This window comes from Gordionus sp. m RMFG-2023, chromosome 1, assembly GCF_954871325.1.
Source record: "Gordionus sp. m RMFG-2023 chromosome 1, tfGorSpeb1-WG-v2, whole genome shotgun sequence".
Taxonomy (NCBI): domain Eukaryota; kingdom Metazoa; phylum Nematomorpha; class Gordioida; order Chordodea; family Parachordodidae; genus Gordionus; species Gordionus sp. m RMFG-2023.
Window position 1 is genome coordinate 55,801,770 of NC_088775.1, and position 22,676 is coordinate 55,824,445.

Below are 22,676 nucleotides of genomic sequence, written 5' to 3' on the forward strand. Positions count from 1 at the left end.
AATTTTATCCCTCAATTCTTCCTCACTGTTTGCCATTAATACAAGGTCATCTTCTCTAGCCACCACATCCATTACTAAGATAAATAATAATGGACTCAGAAAGGATTCTTGATGAAGTCCTACTTTCGCCTCAAAGCTTTCACTAACCATAATCTGTCCGTACTGATGTTTGTGCTCCTACACACATTGCCATCACTTCGATAACCAACCATTTCTCCACACCTGATTTTCTCAAGGCCCTCACGCGGCACCCTGTTAAATGCTTTCTCCAAATCAACAAACGCACAGTTTCTTTTACTTCGCAAGATACTTCTGTATTTGCCTCACCACAAAAATTGCCGTGCCTTTCCCGATGTAAAACCAAACTGCATTTCATCAATTTTAGTTTGTTCCCTTATCCGCTTCTCTAATACCCTCTCAAATACCCATTATATGTTCCAAGAGTTTAATAGCTCTGTAAGACCCGCAATCTAAAGGATCAGCTTTTCCCTTGTATACTGGGATAATTATACTTCTTCGCCAGTCCTCGGGAATAGTTCCTTCTGTGACAATTTGATTTGCCAAATTCATTAACCATTCAATCCCTAAGTCATCAGAACTTTTAAACATTTCTGATACCATCATCGTTAAACCCGATGCCTTCCCTTTTTTCATCTTTTTCACTGCTCTCTTTATTTAATCCTTGCCAAATTTACACCCTGGACCTTCTACCTTTGCACAACTAACATTATTATCCCATTCATTTTCCTCATTCAAAAGTCATTCCATGTAGATCTTTCAGGTGTTCATAATACCATTACTATCAATTACCATTTTTCCTTCCATATTTTCCAAACATTTAACACCTACCACATCTTGCCATCTGCTTTGCCATTCGAACCACATTTCCCATTCCTCCAGCGCATTCCATTTCTTTAGCAAACTCCTGCCTTTTTTCTTCTTGCACCTTCACTATTAATTTATTTGCATTTCTTTTCGCCATCTTGTAAATATCGTTATCACTATTATCCTTACTATTATATCATTCTTTAAAACACCTGCGTTTCACATCCACAGATTTTGCTACCACAAGGTTCCACCACCAAATCTCCTATTATCTAGGCGGCCCTTTTGTCCATCCACATACCTCCTCAGTTGTCATCACCCAGGTTTTCTTCATGGCCTACCACTTGTCATCTACCCCAGATGCTTGTGCCACCTCCGCCTCCTTTATCGCCAATGTCATATTGATTGTCGTCTTGCACTCTCCTCTTTCAATTTCCAGACCTTCAGTCTTGGCACAAACTTTCTTTTAGTGATCCTGGCGCCTTTAAAAGTAAGATCTCCTATAACTGGTCGATGCTGATTAATACATTCCTCTCTCGGTATCACTTTTACATTTTTTATTATACATCTATCACATCTCCTTAATAACAAATAATCCACCGCACTTTTGGTACTACCTGACTTATAAGTCACAAACTTCTCTGATTCTTTCTTAAACATTGTATTACAGACAATCATATCCATAGCATCATTAAAATCTAAAATACTCTCCCCTTCCAAATTCCTCATGCCGTAACTGTACCCTCCATGTACTCCTTCATAACCTTCACTACTCGCTCCTACATGTCCATTCAGATCACCAGCCAGGATAATCTCCTCTTCATTTGCCAGTCTCGATGTCACCCCCAATAGACTGTCCCAAAATATATCTTTCTCTTATTCACTTCTTCCAACCTGGGGAAATGCCGAGATAATATTATATAGCTTTCTACCAAAAATTATCTTGATAACCATTATCTGGTTATCTAGTCTTCTCACTTCGACTACTTTGAATACCAATTTATCCGCAACCAATACCACAACTCCAGCCTTACCATCATTATTTCCTTGCCAAAAGAATATATACTTTTCACTAGTCTAGCCAATCATTCTTGTCCCATTTCCTTTCCATCTGGTCTCTTGTATGCAGCACACATCTATATGTCTTCTATGAAATACATCAACCCTTTCTCCCGCTCTTCCCGTCATACTCCCAACATTCTATGTCGCGACCTTTACTCGATCCCTCGTAAACAGGTTTCTCCACTTTTTATCAGGTCGTTTATGGCCGTCATAAGTTTCATTTTCATGAATCGTTGTTCCATCAGGTTTCCCATCCTTCTTTTTGTCGTAGGCGGATGAGGAGGCTTACGGGGTACGTTGGGCTGTACCCTGCCCATGCTTTGTTGTAACCATAGGGAAATTTTGTAGCAAGGCTTTTACAATCGGATGCCTTTCCTGACATCAAACTCAAGTGGTTTTTATACCCCGTCGAGAAGACGGTAATCCTATTCTAGACCCAGATCACAGGGAACTTTTTAGACCTCCATTAGCTGCCAAAAGACGTTGCCACTCCCACGGTGAGGCTGAAGGTAGGATTTTAGGAGAGCAGTTTGGCTAATCTGTATATTTTATTTTGCCTCTCTTTAGAATGTAGTTCTTCGTATATGTCATAGTATGCCATTACTTTCGCCCTAGCCACCGCCTTTGTAGTTATTCTCTTGGATTTTTTTGTATTTTGTCTTATCATCTGGTTTTTGGATTTGTACCATATTTTATATAGAGTTTTTTTCTCCTGTATAGTGGTTTGTACCTCTTCATTCCACCACCATAGTTTTTGTATGATTTTTTCCCTCGATTTGGCATTGTCTATTAATCTGGATGAAAGGTCTGTCCACATTTTATCACTGACTTGTGAGGAATCTATTGTTTCAATTGATTGCAAAGGCATCTGTCATTGATTTTAATCTACACCATTTGATGCATGGTTCAAGTTTTATCTTGTTTGAGTGGATTTATTTGTGAGGTGTAAATCCATGACTAGTAGGACTGAGGATGATGACGAGACCTCCTATTACTAACAATTTCATTATAGTACAATTTATACCTATCTTCAATCATTAGAGTCTTCTGACCTTAACATTTCGTCATTGTATGCATGCTATATCAACTTTTCTGTTGTTCAACATTGATGCCAATTCTCTCATCTTACCCTTAAGTGTACCAATATTCAAATTTGCTAACCTTGTTTTCTTTGCTTTGACCTTTATTTTACTTTTCATATGATGGGTCTACACCCTGCACGTGGCTTGGAGGGAATGCCATAGCTTTTATATTTATATTTCCGTTTGTATCCTTCATTTGTTTATTGGACAAGTATCTTTAGCGCCCGGTTGTCCAAGCCTGTCAGGACCGGGGTGTCATCTCTAAGCTCCGAAATTCATCTTATCATATGACTTTACACATTAGTCAAAGAAAAACCTAAAGTTCCTTACCAGGATTGAATCTGGGACCTTTTGTTTCCAAGCATGCATCACAACCCATTAAGCTATCCCGGCGATATATGTCTCACTAAAATATAATCACATAAAACAGTTTGGTAAAAGGATGTTATGTAAAATAATAATTGAAAAAACATGCTATTCTGATTGACATTTTAATGATGAAATGTGTTAGAGAAAAATAACATGTTATTTTAATTGGCACTATGAAATAAATGATAAAATATTTATATTAATATTAAATTTTTTATGTCCTAACCGAACCCGAGGCTGGGACCAGCTTATGGACATCTCTTGCAGACCTCTAATGTGGCGCGTAACTATTTCTAAAAGAGTCGAGCACGCTCGCATTTAACGTTCCGTTCATTGACAAAAATCGAACGCAATCACATTTAAGGTCACATTCAAATTCGTTCAAAACTTTATGAAAATATTTTGCATATGTATTATAATAACCATCATAATCTATTAACGAAATATAACAATCTAAAATAAATTATTAACAGGATACTTATGTTATATTATACAAAATTATAATATTACAATCAAGTATCTCTAAATTAAAAACTTGAATATTTTGAAATTGATATTATACTTTTTGGATTTATTTTACAAAGGATATAATTAATTTATTTAAAATATGATAATGTAAATTCATCTGATTTTAAATTTTCAAAATCAGATGATAATGATGAAATAACATTCATCAGCGGATTAAAAAATAACCCTTTTTCTTAAAAAATTTGGATTAATATAAATTTTTTAAATAAATACCAACGTAAAAAACGAATGTGTTCATGTTCAAAGTTCATCAAAAATAAAAGGAACGTGGTTCATCATTTTTTTCAAAAAAACAAACTTCGTTCACGAATGTACAACATTATTTTAATTAGAGATCTGCAAAAAAAATTCTGACCGGGCTGGGTCGGGCCTTATAAATTTTTTAAATATATCTAAATTTATCAATTTTATGTTAAATTTTTTATGTAAAATAAAAATATTTCATTTTCTTTATAATAAAAACTAGACGCCATATAACATATATCGTTTATTTTGAATTATTTATAAAAATTAATTTCTATATATATAATAAATTCGGGCCAGGCCCGTAAATTTTTTCAAAAATAATTTCGGATTCGGGCCGGCATAATTTTTTAAAAAAATTTCGGGTTCGGGCCGGGCCTGGCAAAACTTTTTTAAAGAAATTTCGGGCAGGGATAGGCTTGAAAAATTAGGCCCGATGCAGATCACTAATTCTAATGTCATACAATAACCCTTATTATAAAATATTCATTTAATACTATTGCAAAAATCACGATTTTTAAAGTATTAATGAAAAATTGATTATATTTTATTCGAAATTCTCCCAAACGAATGGAGATATTTAGTTCCACCCAATATGAAATAATTCAACTTCTTTAAGGTCATTATGAAATATTGGTTCTATCTTGTAAACTAATATAAATAAAGCGATATGTTTTTAAATAAAACTTTAAATAAACTGTTATGCACAATTTATAGTTTATAAAATTCATTTTCATCTTCCTCTGCTGAAATAACATTATATTTATTTGTATAACTTATAGTTTGTTTTTCCTAACTTTTAAAACATTTTTTATTATTATGCCTAAACAAGGATATCCAATAGAAAGAGAAAATGGGATTTTTTTTCTTCATTTTCAGATCTTTTCTTTATGGAGTTTAGTGATGTCGTTTTCTATTTTCTTAAATAATCAGCCTAAAAATTATATAATATTCGTATTCATTTAGTTAAATTCAATTTCTAAAACTATAAACAATATGCCTGATTTTATTTGTACAATGAGTGATGCAATATAATGTTGATGTAATTTTAGATATATGTGCAATTAATGATTTTATATGGAAACATATATTCTTATATACGCAATTACGATAAATATGTTTTTAAATGTGCAATGAACATGATTCAAATGCGCGACATTTAAAATAAAATATGTAATTATCATATCATAGTAGTCTTTTAATTTTTTTAAAAAGTTTATAGTGTTTAGCCTATCGTAGCGGACGGCATAAAATTAGAAAAAATTGCCCATGAGGCCATAGCATCGCCAGTCCGCCTGTGATATTTAGGCCATGGTAATTCATCTGATTCTGAATGTAAGTCTATGAATTATAAACAATAATATTCAAATTAATAAACTATATTATAGGATAGAAATAGTGGCGGGTTAAAAAAATATAATTAAGTAAACCGCTGATAAAAATAAATCTTTTTTTAAAAAAAAATCGAAAAATAATATGATTTTTTAAAATTGAATAATAGTAAAACCCGAAGGCGTTCCTTAAAAAAAGAAACGCGTTTATATTCTAAGTTCATTAAAAATAAACAGAATTTCTCGGTTCCACGTCAATTCGGCGCAGCGTCAATTCAGCGCGGCGACAATTCGGCGCTATCTAATACAGCTGCAATTTATTATAAATTTATTAGTATTAAAAAAAGGATGATTAAATAGAAGTCATTTTGAATGTTAGTCCTATTAATTATTTCTTTATATTTTTTTTTACAAAAATCTCAATTTTATTTACTAAATGTGTAATATAAACAAAAAATTTAATAAAATCAAAAAAAAATTAACAACCAATATTTATACCGATTTCTTTGGTGGACCAATTTACCATATTATAAGGTATGTTGATTAGTAGCTAATATTATGTAACCCTGGAGAATTTGCGCATAGAAGAATGAAAGAAATAAATAAAAAAGGGTTTGGACCTCTATCTCTAATCTTAGAAATTATTTTGGCTAAAATTATAATAGACCGTTTTTAAAAATAAGCCCAAATCGCCCCGACGAATTACTGCGCAATTTTTTAATTTATTTATATTATAGGTATTGAATTTATAAATATACTAATTGAAAATAAAACTATAAAATTCCAGTGTCATTAAATATGAGAAATTTAACATTCCAATTATCATGGATAAAAAAATATAAGTGGCTTATCGTGACATTACTTAAAAAATCAAAAAATGAAACTAAAAAGATTTTAAGACTAAATTCATTGAAAGACAAGAGTCGGTGAAACTCTCTATTGAACTATATGATGTTGTAATTGCAGCACTGAAATTTTATATATCAAGCAAGGAAAAAGATTCAGCAGATGCTGAGATTTATTAGCAGGCTATTATTAAGCCACAATTTTTAATATCTATTCATTATGTTTATTTTTTATTTAATTATACATATGATTTTAGCAAAATGCTACAAAAAATTGATTTGGATTTAAGGGAGGTTATGAATAGAGCAAAGGATATTGTTGAAATATTAACAAATATTAGAGAGAATGTGGATAAAAATTTCATCAAATATGAGAAAGTAAGGAGATTCCTAATATGTTTGGGATTGAAATTTTTAAACTTTAGTTTCTAGACAATCCAATTGCTCAAATATTGATGCATCTACGATTGAGGATTTTTATAAAATAAACATTTTTATTTATCTTATAGATACATTTTATTTAAATTAAAGGAAAGATTTATTAGTCATATTTTTATTTTAAAAGGCTTTTTTTTTCTTTTGCGGTTTGAATCTAAACTGTTGATTCGCTTGAGGATATTAGGAAAATCTCAATATAGCAGGCTCATATGATAAGTTATGTTGTGATGTCGTAATCATGACAGAAAAAAGTATTCTTTGAGACCAAAAAATGCTCTGCAGACCCTTACCATGGTGTAATTGCACTTTAGGTTCCCAATATCAAAACATTATTAATATTTTAGCTACATCACCAATTAGTACCTGCACTATTTCAACTTTAAAAAGGTTAAAAAACCTATTTAAGAAATACTACAGGTGAAAATTTTTGAATTAGCCCTATTAAATATTTATAAGGAGATTATTCTAGATAAAAATTTGATTCTAGATGAATTAGCAAAATCTCAGAGAAAAATAGACCTCTCTTTATAAATTCAAATCAAAATGTTAAACGACCGATTTGGGTCTATTTTTATAAACTTAGCCAAAATAATATGATGTATACCATATAATGTGATAAATTGTCCACCAAAGAAATCGGTATAAATATTTGTTTTTAATTTTTTTTTATATTATTAAATTTCTATATTGATATTACACATTTGGTAAATAAAATTGAGATTTTTAATTAATAGGACTAACATTCAAAATGAATTCTATTTAATCATTCTTTTTTTATACTAATAAATTTATAATAAATTGCATTAGATACGAGCCGAATTAACGATGCGCTGAATTGTCGCCGTGCCGAATTGACGTGATACCAAATTTTTCATCTAATTTGATTTAAATTTTCACTAAAATGTTTGGTAAGCGGAAAATAATTCCCCGAATATTTTTTTTAAATTATCAAAAATAATCCTGCTGCTAAAATAACGAAAATATTTCTAAAAAATTATAATCAGTATTTTCTGAAAGTTGAGTATTTATTCTCGACGTTTGTGGATATTTTTTTGAGCATTATTTTTGTTTTAATTCTAAGGGATAAAAGGGAAATCTTAAAATATGAGAATCGATAAATCGGTTGGTAGCTTTGATACTTTATAATTTAGTAGATAGCATAAAGATTTGTGACATCTTGGAAAGAAAACATGATAGATTTTTATAAAAATTCTGGTTGCAATTTAAAATTGAAAAAAAAGTGAAATTTTTTATCCTAGAAATAAGGAGATTATTTTCATAATCTACTTTTCATCTGGATTTCAATAGATATTATGAAAACAGATCATTTAACCACGTTATATTTACCATGAAAAAGGGAAGAGGGGGTATTAAAAACTAACTAGCCATTAAGTTAAATAGATATATATATAACATTATATTAGAACACTATTCTGTTCCGTAAATCTATATCAGTATGAATCCTGGACCAAAATAACAAAATGGAAATTTTTTATGTTAATACTTTTTATTTTAAAAATTGTATCTGATTAGTATTGATCCAAACCACTTTTTACAAGGGCTTATTTTAAAAATGGTTTTATTTCTTTCTGTAAATTTTTTAAAAAAATTCATAAGCAAAATAATAAATATAAAATTTGAAATATATAATAATCAGTGCTAATAATAACCTTTGAAATAGATGTTTTTTGATTAAATGGTCAGCATTTTTCATCACTTTTGGTAATATTTAATTTAAATTGGGCAGTAAAAAAATATAATTTAGCAAGATTTATAACTTCAATAAAAAAAATTTTATCAAATAGAGGAGACCAGGTCAAATTGCAAATTTCCTATTTCACCATAGAATTTATATTATAATTATATCATTTAATAGTCCATCATTAGCATTAAAAACAAAAAAGGGCGCTATTTAAGAGTTAATAAAAGTCATGCTTTTATTTTGCCAATTAATGACAAATTTTTGACATGGATCACTATATATTTTATATTCTAAAAACTATCAAAAAAGACTTCATATGTTGCCTAACAAAATTTTACCTATTGAAAAATTGGCCAACTATTTTTGAAGGCAATTGTGAAAAGCCTCTTATCTCCAACTTATTTAAATTTTTAATATATTTCTAAACTTCATGGAAATGATTAATAAAAATGGAATCTACTAACCCCAGACGGTCTAAACATTCCCAACCGAAATTTCTAAAAAATCAATCTTGGAACCCCTTATAAAGAAACTACAAAATAGTCTTAACCCTTCCGATATCAGCGATATACAACTTCTTCAACTAAACGATAAATACGGCGGGCATGAATGGCTCGAGGCACTTCCAAGCCTAAGCCTTGATAATCTACCAATGACTAAATGAGGGATTTAGACTTGGATGCTCGCTTACACATTCACACACTTGCCACCTTTGCAACCTACCCGTTTAACCAAACGCAAGGCCTAAACTGCTCCCGCAGCCAAGGTCGCCACCTCCGGCATAAAGCTATAAATAAATTCATCCATAACGCTCTTAATAAAACTAAAATACCTAACATCCTAGAACCAACAAACCTCTCTTTACAAGATAGTCTCAGACCTGACGGTTTAACCTGCACCCCATGGTCCAATGGGAAATCCCTAATTTGTGACGCAACCTGCGTCTCTTCCTTTCCCTCATCAATTAATTCAAAAATAAAAAAATTAATAAATACTCAATACTAAATAACTTTATTTTTCAACCCATAGTCATTTCAACTAATGGCAATTTCTCACAATCCACATATATTTTTTTTTAAATTTTAGCACGTAAAATTTTTAACATTACAAACGAAAAACGCGAATCAATTTTTCTTAAACAAAAACTCCAATTAGAAATTTTTAAACATAATTATACCTGTTTTTAGGAACATTTTTACTATAAGCTCTTTTTAGAGCCATCGATATTTTTAAAATATACATTCACTTTTAATATATATTATTAATATGATTTGTTGTAACACATTTTCATAATGTGAAAAAACATTCTTATATAGTTAAATAACTTTCCATAATTTTTGTAAAAAACATTTTTGATATAAATTAAAATTTATTAAAAAAATTTTGATAAAATTTTTTTTTAAATCTTTTAAAAGTTTTTAAACTTTAATGAAGACTAACATCAAAGTTATGAATCAAATAGTTTTTTTTGGACACAAGTTTAAGTGGAAAAATGAGAATTCAAAAAAAAAAATTTATTAATAAAGTTCTTAAACTTTAATGAAGACTAACGTCAAAATTATGAATCGAATATAGTTTTTTTATGTTTTGGACATAAGTTTATAAGTGGAAAAATAAGAATTTTAAAAGATATTATATAAAAAAAAATTTCTAAGATTTTTACAATATCTTTTTAAATTTAAAGAATTATTCCAATATTTTAATTTTACTTTTAGCTATCCAAAAGAATGGAAATCAGGATAAGAAATTTGAATAATTTCTTAAATAAACATGAGTGAAAACTCGAATTTAAGGTTTTCAGATAATTCTTATTTGTTTAGAATATTTTATGATCAATTCGAAACATCAAATAAAAAAAAACATTTATTATTTATTTATTCTTTGCAGAGACCTGCAGAGGAACCATTTGCACGGCCCGGCCCGGTTTTAAATTTTTGAGGCCCGGCCCGGATATTTTTTAAAAAAATTATTTACGGCCCGGCCCGGATATTTTTTTTAAAAAAAATTTCAGGCCCGGCTTGGAATTTTTAAAATTATATTCGACCTGGTATACACAAAAATTCACCTATGAGGTATTTAACCATATTTTTCAGCGAGTATTATCGCTTATTATTTAAAAAATGCATGTAAAAAGCTAATATTTTGAGAATATTATATTGAATTTATAAAAATTATAAAACTGTTATTTATAAAAATGGATATTTTGAGCATATACTATATTTTATATTGCATTTATAAAAATAAATTAATATTCATAAAAATGGTAATAATATTTTGAGCATATACTATATTTTATATTGCATTTAAAAATAATAAAACTAATATTTAATTTATAAAAATGGAAAATATTTTGAGAATATAATATATTGTATTTAATTTACTATTTAATTTATAAAATAAAAATAAATCGCTATTTAAAAAAATGCATGTATAATAAATAGTATTTTGGAAATATAATCTAATTGCACAATATTAATATAATTTATTTTATAATATAAATTTTTAACAAAAGAAGATAATTGTATTATATAATATTGTAAAAAAAAATAATGAAAAATGTTGGATTAAAAACTTTCATGACTCAAGGTAAATATAATAAATGCAATAAATATTTGACAGTTTGCAAAGTAAAAAACCAGCATGATTGACGAAACCCTATACTCAAGAAAGATATTAAAAATTCACAAATTATCATGAAGAAAGAGAAGCATATCTACCTTTTCAGGTTTAAGATTACTTCTTCTTTCTTCAAGAATTCTCCCAGTAGTGGAAAAATTCCGCTCACAGCTTGCACTTAAAGCAGAAATTGCCAATTTTGCTAAAATTGGAAATTCGCTTTGATGAGCCGCCCACCACTCTAACAAATTATCCACCTTAAATGTTTTATCTATTATTTATGTAATTATAATATTCATCATCGGGTATTGACATATTAACAGAATTACCATCGCCCCATTTGTCATAAAACGATTCAGTTTGTTTAACAACAGTCGTAATTTGACTGGTCGATGGTATTTCATTTACTTCCTGAGCCTCTTGTAATTTAATATAATCTTTTATATAGTTTTCCGTCATTTTGCGATCTGTCCCTGACTACATACGTAATTGCTTGAATTTGGGACAGAGAAAAAGAGAAATAAAATGATACTTGTGTAAAACAAATTTTTCAATTAAAAAATGCTTTATATTAAGTAAAATCAATTACAAACTTTAAGAAGTGATAATCCTTTATTTGATTGTTTTGGTAAAATATATTCTAAAAATTTAGATATGAATTATAAAAAAAATATTAATACTTTGAATAAATTTGCAGGAAATTAATAATTAGATCGATCTGTGGGTTGTTAGGTAGTGTTAACCATCACCCAATATTATATTAATCATAACTATAATATAATATAATCTTATAACCATTAACCCATAATGTAAAAATTTTTATAAAAAATATTAAGGCCCGGCCCGGATATATTTAAAAAAAATTTTTTAGGCCCGGCCCGGATATGTTTAAAAAAATTTTTTTAGGCCCGGCCCGCGTATATTTAAAAAATTTAAAATACCACAATATAAAACAATTACAAATTCAATCATTTAAAGGAATGCATCGAATTCCCTCTTCAATAAATTTTATGGTGTGAGAATAAAAATTTGAAAAATTATATGTAAAATAATTGGCTAAAATACTCGTAACAATTGAAATAACTTCATTTCGGTTATTGGGTTTAAGAGAATTTGATCTATATTGATTTTTAATTACTCCGAAAAAATTTTCTATCGGATTTAATTGCGGCGAGGAATTTGATGGGATAGGTGAATAACTTTGGTATCTATTTGTTATTTCAGATAACCCCCCGAGAGAATTAAAAGTTTCATTAGGTGTATCTAGAATTTTATATATAAGGTTAGTAAATAATAGAATATTATATTAACAAACCTGAAACTGGAGATAGATTCAAAATACTAGCGATAGTAAAATTTGACATTTAAAAAAATGGAAATATAGTTTTTATAGAAAAAAAAATTATAAAATATAGAAGTTTAAAATTAAAATTGTCATAAATTTAAGAAAGAATTATTATAGGTTTTAATTTAAGTTAATTACCGGAAGTTTTTAAAAATATAATGTGTTTCTCAAAATTTTCTTTCAAGTTTTTAAAAGTTTTTAAAAAAGGATGTATTTTTCTCAACAAGATTTTACAATAATTACGGAAAGTTAAATTGAAGTGTCGGGGCTTCCGTTATGGGTAGAATGGTTGGTGGCACATCTCGATGATTTTTGGTATGCGTCATTTTAGGAAATTTTAAATTTTATTTAATTTTAAAACCAAAAAAAAATAAGAATTATCTAAAAACCCTAAATTCGAATTTTCTTTCACTTATGTTTATCTAAAAACCCTAAATTCGAATTTCCTTTCACTTATGTTTATTAAGAAATTATCGAATTTCTTATCCTGATTTTCATAAAAGTAACATTAATATATTGTAATAATACTTTAAATTTAAAAAAATTTATAATGCATTTAAAAAAAAATTATTCTAAAAATCTTAGAAAATTTTTATTCTCATTTTCCCACTTAAACTTGAGTCCAAAACATAAAAAAATTATATTCGATATATAACTTTGACGTAAATCTTCATTAAAGTTTAAAAACTCTTATTATAAAAAAAATTTAAAAAAAAATTATATCAAAATGTTTTTACAATAATTATGGAAAGTTATTTAACTATATAAGAATGTTTTTTCACATTATGAAAATGTGTTACAACAAATCATTTTAATACTGTATATATATATTCATTTTTATATTTTGTTTACATGTTTTAAAGATAAATGAATAATAAAAAAAAATTTTTTTTATATAATATACCATTTAATGGTCTTTGTTTTTAAGATATTACCAAATAAAACACCTGCAACAAAAACTACATGAATTATTTACATAAAAAATTTATTTTTTGAAGTGGTGTGGAAGCTCAAGGGGTATGCAGTGCGTTTAATAAGCATATGGTATTCGAATCTAAATGACTTACTTCTTATAAAACTAGGACGAGGTTAAGGTATGGTCAATCAAAAGGTTGGAGATATAAGGTAGGTTTGTATATTAAAAAAATTGTCTGCATTTAAAATTTAATTTTGATTTAAAAACTTTCCAATTAAAAATGAATGCATGCGAGTTCAGATTTGGCATCGTTTATGTATAATCGTTGACAGTATAAATAAAAATTATTGCTAGACAAATATTCATATTATTTATATAACTTATTGAGAGATGTTAATTTATCATTTTTTAACCAGAAGTCCTCAAATAATAAGAAAAAATAATTTTTTAAATCAATTCCGAATAAAGAAAACGCAATTTTAAACAGGCATAAGAAAAACTATACAAAACGAAAAGTATTGGGTTGAAACATTTATATCGTGAATTAATTATTTTAAACCATCTTTCAGCAAATCTAGCTGCTTCGAAGTGCATCAAGTTGTTGGGCGAGCAATGGGAAGATACCAAAGATGTAGAGTCATTGTAATGTTGCAAGGAATGGGAGCTCAGTTTATCACAGATTTTAAGTGATGACATGTTTATAATGAAGCTGGTAGGAGGGTCCAAAATGCGTGTATTGGGATTTTCCGAAATCACAATAAGGGAAGAGGGGTCAAGGTTTTTTAGTCGGACTGACATCGAGTTTATAATACCTTGGTTATAAAAAGATTTTTATTACTATATAACCCTTAACGTTCATGCGCTTAATTTTTTACCGAATTTTTTAAATCCTTGGTAAAGTTGTCAATATTAAATATCGGATCGGAGTCAATATTTAACGTTTTTTTTAAAATCGGATAGGGCTGATATTTTTAAAAATCGACCAGATATATTTTTGTTAAGATTCGTATAAAATAATAATAATTATATTATATTTTTCTTTATAAGGGATCGATTTCACGATTTTGAAAAAAAGGTTAACTCAAGATTTTATCCAAAAGTAAATTACCCAAGATTGGAGATTGTGCTAACAGATTTTCCAAACTAGATTTAGTTGAGTTTTAAAAGTGGTTAACTCTAGTTTTTTATTTACCCTTTTTTTGTTTTGTCTTAAATACATAAAAATTAAATAAAGTTTTTTAGGCCTCTCTTTTGTTTGAGTTAAGCTTATTAAAAGTACAACATATGGATTTTGTTTTCTTTTACTTAGGGGATTTTGGTACTTTTGGAGTCCTTAGTAAGGTGTTCAGCAAATATAAATTAGATATCTAGGTCCCGGAGATCGCCCTGCGTCTAGAGGTATAATTTGAGTTCCGAAAAGTATAGAGGGGTTGGTCTTATCTCCAATTATGTACGTTAAACCCAAAACTCCTTTTCGCAAAAACGTTATTTTTTTTACTTTGCGCCAATTATATTTTAATTTATAATTGGGCATTTACACTGAGACTGATTTTTATGAGGATTAATACATTTTTGATTTATAATTTGATACTATAATTTTGGTTTAATAAATTTTTATACTTATTTATTTTTTTAACCTAATAAAATTTAAAATAAAATTTTACGTGTCATTTGAATATGCAAGCGTTTTAGTTTTCTTAAATAATCTATAATGGCTCATACTCGATCCCATGGACTGACTGTTGAGGTATTTCCACCAATAACTGAAGCATGCAACTTCATTTCCTAATAAAAAATTTTTGTCTTTTACCCATAGTTAAATTTTACAAAATAAAATATTCGATCTTTTTTAATTTATGGTTAAATAAAATTTTCAAATTAAATTGAATATTGGAATAATCGAATAATAATTTTATAATTAGTACGAATACGAATAATGAATTATTCAATTTAAATGAAGATGAATAATGCAATTATTCGATTCTAATCGTATTTTTTTCTGAAATTTTTTTATATCGCATATAAATATATATTGCAAGGTGTTTTTGTAAAACGATATAATATATAAATAATTAACTATGAATGTAAAAAACTAATTATATATATATATATTAAACAATTTTTAGAATAATAATATATAAGAAAATAAAGTAACAAGAAAATTTCGGCAAGATGGAGTATTTTTAAAAAATAGCAGTTTAATTTACAAGAGAATATGAATATATATGTCGTAATTTTTAAAGGGATCATAACTATCCGGTATCATCCCTGGATTTAAAGGGATCCCTTTAAGAATTCAATTTTTAAAGGATAAAGAACTATACGGCATTATCACGTTTGAACCATGATATAGAAGAATCTTATTTTAAAAAGCGTTTTACACGCGTTTCGGTCGAGGCTCAGGTAAAATTTTTCTGGCTATATTGAGTTAGCCGTTTTAAAAAATCGGCTAAAATCCAGCCGTTTAACAACACTAAGTCATACCCATTAAGAATAAGAATGAAGACTTTCAGCCAAAAGATATTAAAATTAGCTATTATTTGATACCCATATCGATATTTTATTTTGATAAAAATATTCCTGACCCCGCAAGACTTAGACCCGCCTCTATAAGCGATTATTATTATTATTACAATTTAAAAAAATTTAATTACCTTTATTTGATATCCATATCAAAAAAAATTATTTTTTACACACCATGCTCCACCCCCCCCCGACCACCCCAGACCAAGTCATACCCATCAAGACCAAAAGTAGATGGTTTAAGACCTGATGGTATGATACTAGCTTGCGCCCTCGGCAAATCACTCATGGGATTACACGTGTGTCTCATCATTCCCTTCAAACATAAATTTCAATTTAATAACACAGGCAGAAATTAAAAAGACAGACAAATAAAAAAAATTTAAAAACTCTAACGGGCATTTTTCGCCTTCAACATTTATATTTTTAAAAAATCTGGGTAAAAAAATATTTTTCACAAATGAACCTAGAGATTTTCTTTTTATTCGACAAAAAATTCTAATAGAAATTTAAAGACACAATTATGGTTCCTTTTTGGGGACTTAATTATAGAAGTTTATTTTTATTAACTAGGTTTTATGTAAAAAGAAATTTAATAAAATAAAGAATAAATTTTTTAAAAAAAAAATAAATTAAAAAAGAATTATTTTTTGCAACAATTCAATGCCATATGACATTTCCTTAAACATTTAAGGTTTTTCTTGAAACACTCGCACCTTTTATTAATGCAACCCATTTTGCAATTGCTAAACAATGTTTTCCCATAGTTTGTGATATTCCGGGAAGCTTCTTTTAGCAGTTTAAATAAAAAATGAATATATTTTATGCACATGAATTAATTTGAGGAGTATATGTGGTTACTATAAAAATAACTTAAATTGCTGTTAATGGTGTTGAAATTCTTCCAGCACAAGTTCCTACCCATATTTTATTTTGTTCATTTTTAATACTTTCCCTTCTAAATTTTTATGACATAAATTAGTTTTAACTGTCCTAATGGAGAGGTAATAACACGTGATCACCTACGATAAAGTTATTTTGTCCAATTATTTGAGAATATGTTTTGACCATGATTATTTAAATATGAAATAAAAGAAAGGACCCTTTTTAAATTAGAAATACTATTCCCAATATTATCGGTAGCACAATTATTTTTCCATGAAACTTTGTGGCCAACATTTTTTAAACAATGACTATTAGTAATATTATCGACAATTTGATAGCGCAAATCTTTGTTAGCAATGTATATAGCGTTCACATAATTTTCCTCAATGGTAAACAATAAAAAATGCTTATCTATGAATATATAAATAAATATTTTTATTTAATATCCCCTCTTTCCCTAATCGATAAAAATATAATCTAAATTTACTTTATTTATATCAAGGAAAATAGCTATCGATATTTAATTTTATTAAAATTATTTAGCTTTTAATGTTTTTTTAAATAAAAAAAGATCGCCCTCCGCCTAATTTTTAGAAGACCTTACTTTTAAAATTTAAATTTGTTAATTTTTATTATTTTATGGCATACTTTGGATTTTTTGAATAGTTTAAATCAATTCGCAGCCCTATACAGAACTAGTAGTGGGTGATTGATATACCTTATTTATTGCCAGACAACGCATCTTTGGATTTCGATAGTATTTACTAGATAATTGAAAATGGTGATATAAACATTGTTTCCACCGATCGATAGCAATGGTAAAAATTACTCAAATATTTGTTCATGAATAAAATAAAGATTTAACTATTATTGATCATATTCCTGGAAATTCTCTGCTCGTTACCGACCCTACAGAAATAGGTAAGCTATAAAAATAATTTCATTAAATTTATTCTACATGAAATCTTAGATATTAGACAATATAAAAATCTAAATAATTATATTAAAAAAGAAAATTTTACCAAAGTTTATATTTCTTAAATAATATTGTTTAGATTTAGCATATATTTAACAAGTTAGTGCAACTCGTCCAATCAAAGAATATACCGACATGGGTAAGATATAAAATAACATTTCCATTAATTATTTGTCCAAATTTATGATATTATTAGCAGCAGAGGTTTATTTACTTGTGAATCAGAAGTTAGATCGTAATGGTAAAAATTACTCACTATATTTTATAAAAAAAAAGCGATTCGATTTAACAATTATTGAGCTTTTCATGCTCTTTCGCCTCAAATTACATAAGGAAATAGGTAAGATATAAAAATGATATTAAATATTGTATTCTAATACATTATACTAGTCCTGTACAGGGCTGTGAAGTGATAAAATTTAAAATATTAATACTTTTTATTTAACAATAAATTCCTTTTAAACTATTCACAAAAATCCAAAGTATGCCATAAAATAATAAAAATTAACAAATTTAAATTTTAAGATTAAGGTTTTCTAAAAATTAGGCTGAGGGCGATCTTTTTTTATTTAAAAAATCATTAAAAGCCAAATTATTTCAAATATAATTAAATATCGATAGCGATTTTCCTTTATATTAAGGAATCCGTCATTTTTTTTATTGTTTACCAATGAACGCTTTATACATTGCTACTAAAATAGCAAAGGTTTCAAATAAGGATCCGCGCTTTCAAATTGTCCATAATATTACTAATAGTCCTTGTTCAAATAATGTTGGCCACAAAGTAACATGGAAAAAAAGTTGTACTACCAATATTATTGGGAATAATATTTCTAATATTTTAAAAAGGGTCCCTTCTTTTATTTAATATTTAAATAATCGTGGGCGTCAAAACATAATTTTATTCTCAAATAGTTGGACAAAATAACTTTATCTTAGGTGATCACGTGTTAATACCTATCCATAGGAGAGATAGAACTAATTTCTGTTCTAAAAATTTAGAAGGGAAAGTGTATAAAATTGAACAAAATAAAATAGGGGTAGGAACGTGGGCTGGGAGAATTTCAACACCATTTATTGCCTCTAATCTATATAAAACTATAAAATTAAATGATTTTGAAGTTCGCAACAACGATATATCAATCATAGGCAATTTAAGTTATTTTTATAGTAACCACATACTCCTCAAATTAATTCATGTAAATATATTAATTTTTATTTAAACTGCTAAAAATATTTAGAGGCTTCCCGGAATGTCACAAACTATGGGAAAACATAGTTATGCAATTGCAAAATGAGTTGCATGAATAAAAAGTGCGAGTGTTTCTTCAAGAACAACATCAAATGTTCAACGAAATATCATATTGCATTGAATAATTGTTGCAATAAATAATTTTTTTTTATTCGGATTTTTATGTTAAAATTTTACAAAAAAATGTCTTTTAACCTTATTCTTTTTCATTCATTATATGCTTTAATTTTATACTATTTACTTTTTTAAACATTCTCTTATCCTTTTTGATAATTTATTTATTATAACAAAATATCTCTAAAAAAATTAAAGTTTCTGGTGCCAGCCAGGCGGCAAAAAAGGAAGAAAAAAAAATATTATTTAATTGTTTTATCGAATCCCCTCGTTGGGATTCCGAATCCAACATGATTTCATATCCCAATACGACATATATATTATTTAAAAAAAGAAAGAATTTATTTTAAAATTTCAAATAATTATTTTATTTTGATTTAGGGGCTTTGTCCAAAGAAACGTATGCATATATTATATAAATACTAATATCTTACTTAATATTATATTAGTAATTGAATTGAGCTTTTATAGCTTAAAATTCAAGTATAATATATTTATAAATAATGACCAAGAATATTAACAATGGGCTGAAGTACGAGTATCAAAATTTGATTTAAATAAAAAAGTCTTAATTACTAATTAGAATGTATAAGATTTAATTTAAGATTAGTAAATGAGATTTATTTTATCTTACTTTTCATTTATCCGAACCTCGAGTTTGAACCCCGGGTTTGTGCTCAGAGCAGGCCTGAGCACATAATTGGGAGGTAAATTTTACGACCAAGTAAAATAACAACACTATCAAACACTCATTCATCAAAGCATCCATTAAAATAATATCTAACATTACCATCTTATATATCATAAACATCTATCTATAATATATATAAAAGCCTTGTAATTTTGAAAAGTGTCTGAGCCCAATCGACAAGAGCGTCGTTTATAAATCTGATGGACTTAGGTTCGAATCCCAGCAAAGATTTTTTTTTCTTAATCTAGCAAAATTAATCATATAAAAGATACGATTCAAAGTTATTCAAACTATTAAATATATTCTTTTATTTTTAAATTTTTAAAATTCTTTTAAAAAATATTCGTCCAATAAAAATCACCATATAATCATATCATATCAAACATTCATTCATCTTACATTAATCATAACACGATTACCATCTTTCATCATCATATATATATATATATACTAAAACTAAATGATATATTATAGATATTCTTACACAATCTTATATTAATATTACACTATTCAATTTTACATAATTAATACATATATATTTGTAAATTTATGTTATTTTATTTTTTACAAGACTTATATAAATTTCTTATTTTGATTATATTTTTTAATGCTATGATTTTTTTCTGAAAAACCATTTCATGGAAAATTTAAAAATTGTTGGAATGAAGGTCGTGTTTTATTGTCTTCTCTACATTTTACATAATTAATATATATATATATATTATATATATTAAATAAGTTTTTTTAAGGATATCTCATAGGCAATGGAAATTAAATTTTTATAGTTTTTTATTTTTTAATATAAACTGGTTACAAGTCGGTCCTAATAAAAAAACAAAGACCTATATAAATTTCTTATTTTGATTATATTTTTTAATGCTATGATTTTTTTCTGAAAAACCTTTTTATGAGAAATTTAAAAATTTTTGCCATGAAGGTCCTATTTTATTGCCTTCTCTACATTTTACATAATTAATACATATATATTAAATAAGTTTTATTAGGAATATCTCATAGGCAAGTTATATTTTTAACAGTAAATTTTTAAAGTCTTTTTATCTTTTTTTATTATTGTTTCCATGTAAAAAATCATAATTATTGGATGATAGTAAGATAGAAAAATTTCTGATTCATCCATCAATAAAGGTAAAATTTATTATTCATTCATCATTGAAAAGAAGAAAATTCTGATTCCCCGTCATTCTTGACGGGCTATCAGCTAGTATATATAATAAAAGCCGTGTCACATCACAGTGCCACAATTTATAATATATATTTAAAAAATCGTAAATTTTGTAAAACATCTTTGGCTAATCGATAAGAGCCTCGTTTACGAATCTGATAGTTTTGGGTTCGAATCCCAGCATTGCATTTATTTTTCTTAATACAACTTTGTATACTTTTTTAAATTATATTAATTTCCTTATTTTTTTAATTTTTATTATTTATGTACTCAATAAAAAATTTAATTTTGCTAGATGAGGGTTTTGTGTATTGTTATCATGGAAACAGATTTCGGATTTGGACTTATTAAGAATGAGTCTTTTAAAATTAGTTTCAAGAAATTGAAAACCAATTATTTTAGGAAGAGCATCACAGATTCTTTCATCATCAAGATACCATATATTTATATCCAAATCAAATCTAGATTTAAGATGATGGATGAGATAATGAATACCAAGGTAAAATAAACGAGGATTTGCCCCCTGCTGGATCCTTTCGTCAGAATCTATGACATGTGAGCTGAATAAAGGAATTTCAATGTTACAGTATGTCTCTAGGAATTTTGAATAAACAGGAAATTTGGGATAAAAACAATTTATGAAATGTTCACTTTGCTATTGAAAGCATTTTTAAAATCTACTTTGATAATAGCCATGTTAGGAGGAGGATTTTGGATATAATACAAATGGCATGTGAAGCTATTTTTTTTCCTTCTTCCTTAACACCAAATCCTAATTTAATACCCTGGGTTTTGACCCATGACAATTTTTTTTGCTAATAATCTTCTAAATAGCCCATTGCAATGGGGTGAATACCGCCACAGTGTTTGTGAGATAATCTGGTTTGCCCCATAATTGATTCAAATCTATGATGACAGGTCTTTTTTAAAGGAGTATTTAGGAAGGTTTTAAACTTTGAGATGAATGTATATACGAAGTGAGAGAGCAAAAGCCATTGCATCTGGATGTGGAAATTTTTTTAAAAGAATTGATAAATATCATAACTCACAAATCATTTTTTTTATTAAAAACGTATAGAAATCTTGGAAGGATGAAGGATAATCTATTCCTCTCATTTGACTATTTTATTTATCCATCGTCGAGTGAAGGTAAAATTTATTATTTATCTATACGGAGAAAATTTTGAATCCCCGTCATTCTTGACGGGCTATCAGCTAGTAAAAATTTAATTTAATAGTTTTAAACAAAATATTTCGAATAAAACGTGGTGAATCCCACATGATTTTGTATCCAGATACGACATAACATAAAATGATATAAATTTAAAATTCATGTAAAAGCTTTTAATTTTTTCGGAAGAATAGATAAATTAATAAATAACAAAAAGAAAGAAAATTAAAAATAACCTGATATAATTCATGAAAACAAAGGTTTATAAAAAACAGGAAATTATGTTTTATATAATGGAAAAAAATTATTGGCCTAAAACTATTATATATTTAATTTATTCATTTATCATATTTTTTAAGCTTTATTTTCTCTCAAAATGATGAAATAAAATGTTTTTATATCTAGGAACTAGTTTAATTATTATTTGCAAATTACTAAGGGATCCTAATTCCTGATCTAGCATATGTTTTAAATTCTCTTTTAACTGAAAAAGTTCACTTACTTATTATTAATTGGAAACCTTGATAATTTTTTAAAAAAATGATATCATTTTGATTCAAAGACACATCCTCAATATGA

The 22,676-nt window shown here is 27.3% G+C and overlaps 1 protein-coding gene across 13 annotated transcripts in view; it reads right to left on the bottom strand.

Annotated features, from left to right (window-relative positions):
• The window catches only part of LOC135923002 (AT-rich interactive domain-containing protein 2-like), a 106,106-nt gene that overhangs the window by 40,644 nt on the left and 42,786 nt on the right, over positions 1 to 22,676 (bottom strand). For 11 of the 13 annotated variants that reach the window (XR_010571100.1, XR_010571095.1, XR_010571099.1 and 8 more), the window contains 2 exons: positions 15,025 to 15,105; positions 13,862 to 14,114 (listed from right to left, as the gene is read on the bottom strand). Coding sequence is in view for 6 of the 13 variants with exons in the window: in XM_065457582.1 (XP_065313654.1) it covers positions 13,862 to 14,114; positions 15,025 to 15,105 (334 nt within the window). In the remaining 7 variants the exon portion in view is untranslated. The remainder of the gene's footprint in view (positions 1 to 13,861; positions 14,115 to 15,024; positions 15,106 to 22,676) is intronic. The other 2 variants (XM_065457584.1, XM_065457585.1) reach the window with 2 other exon arrangements.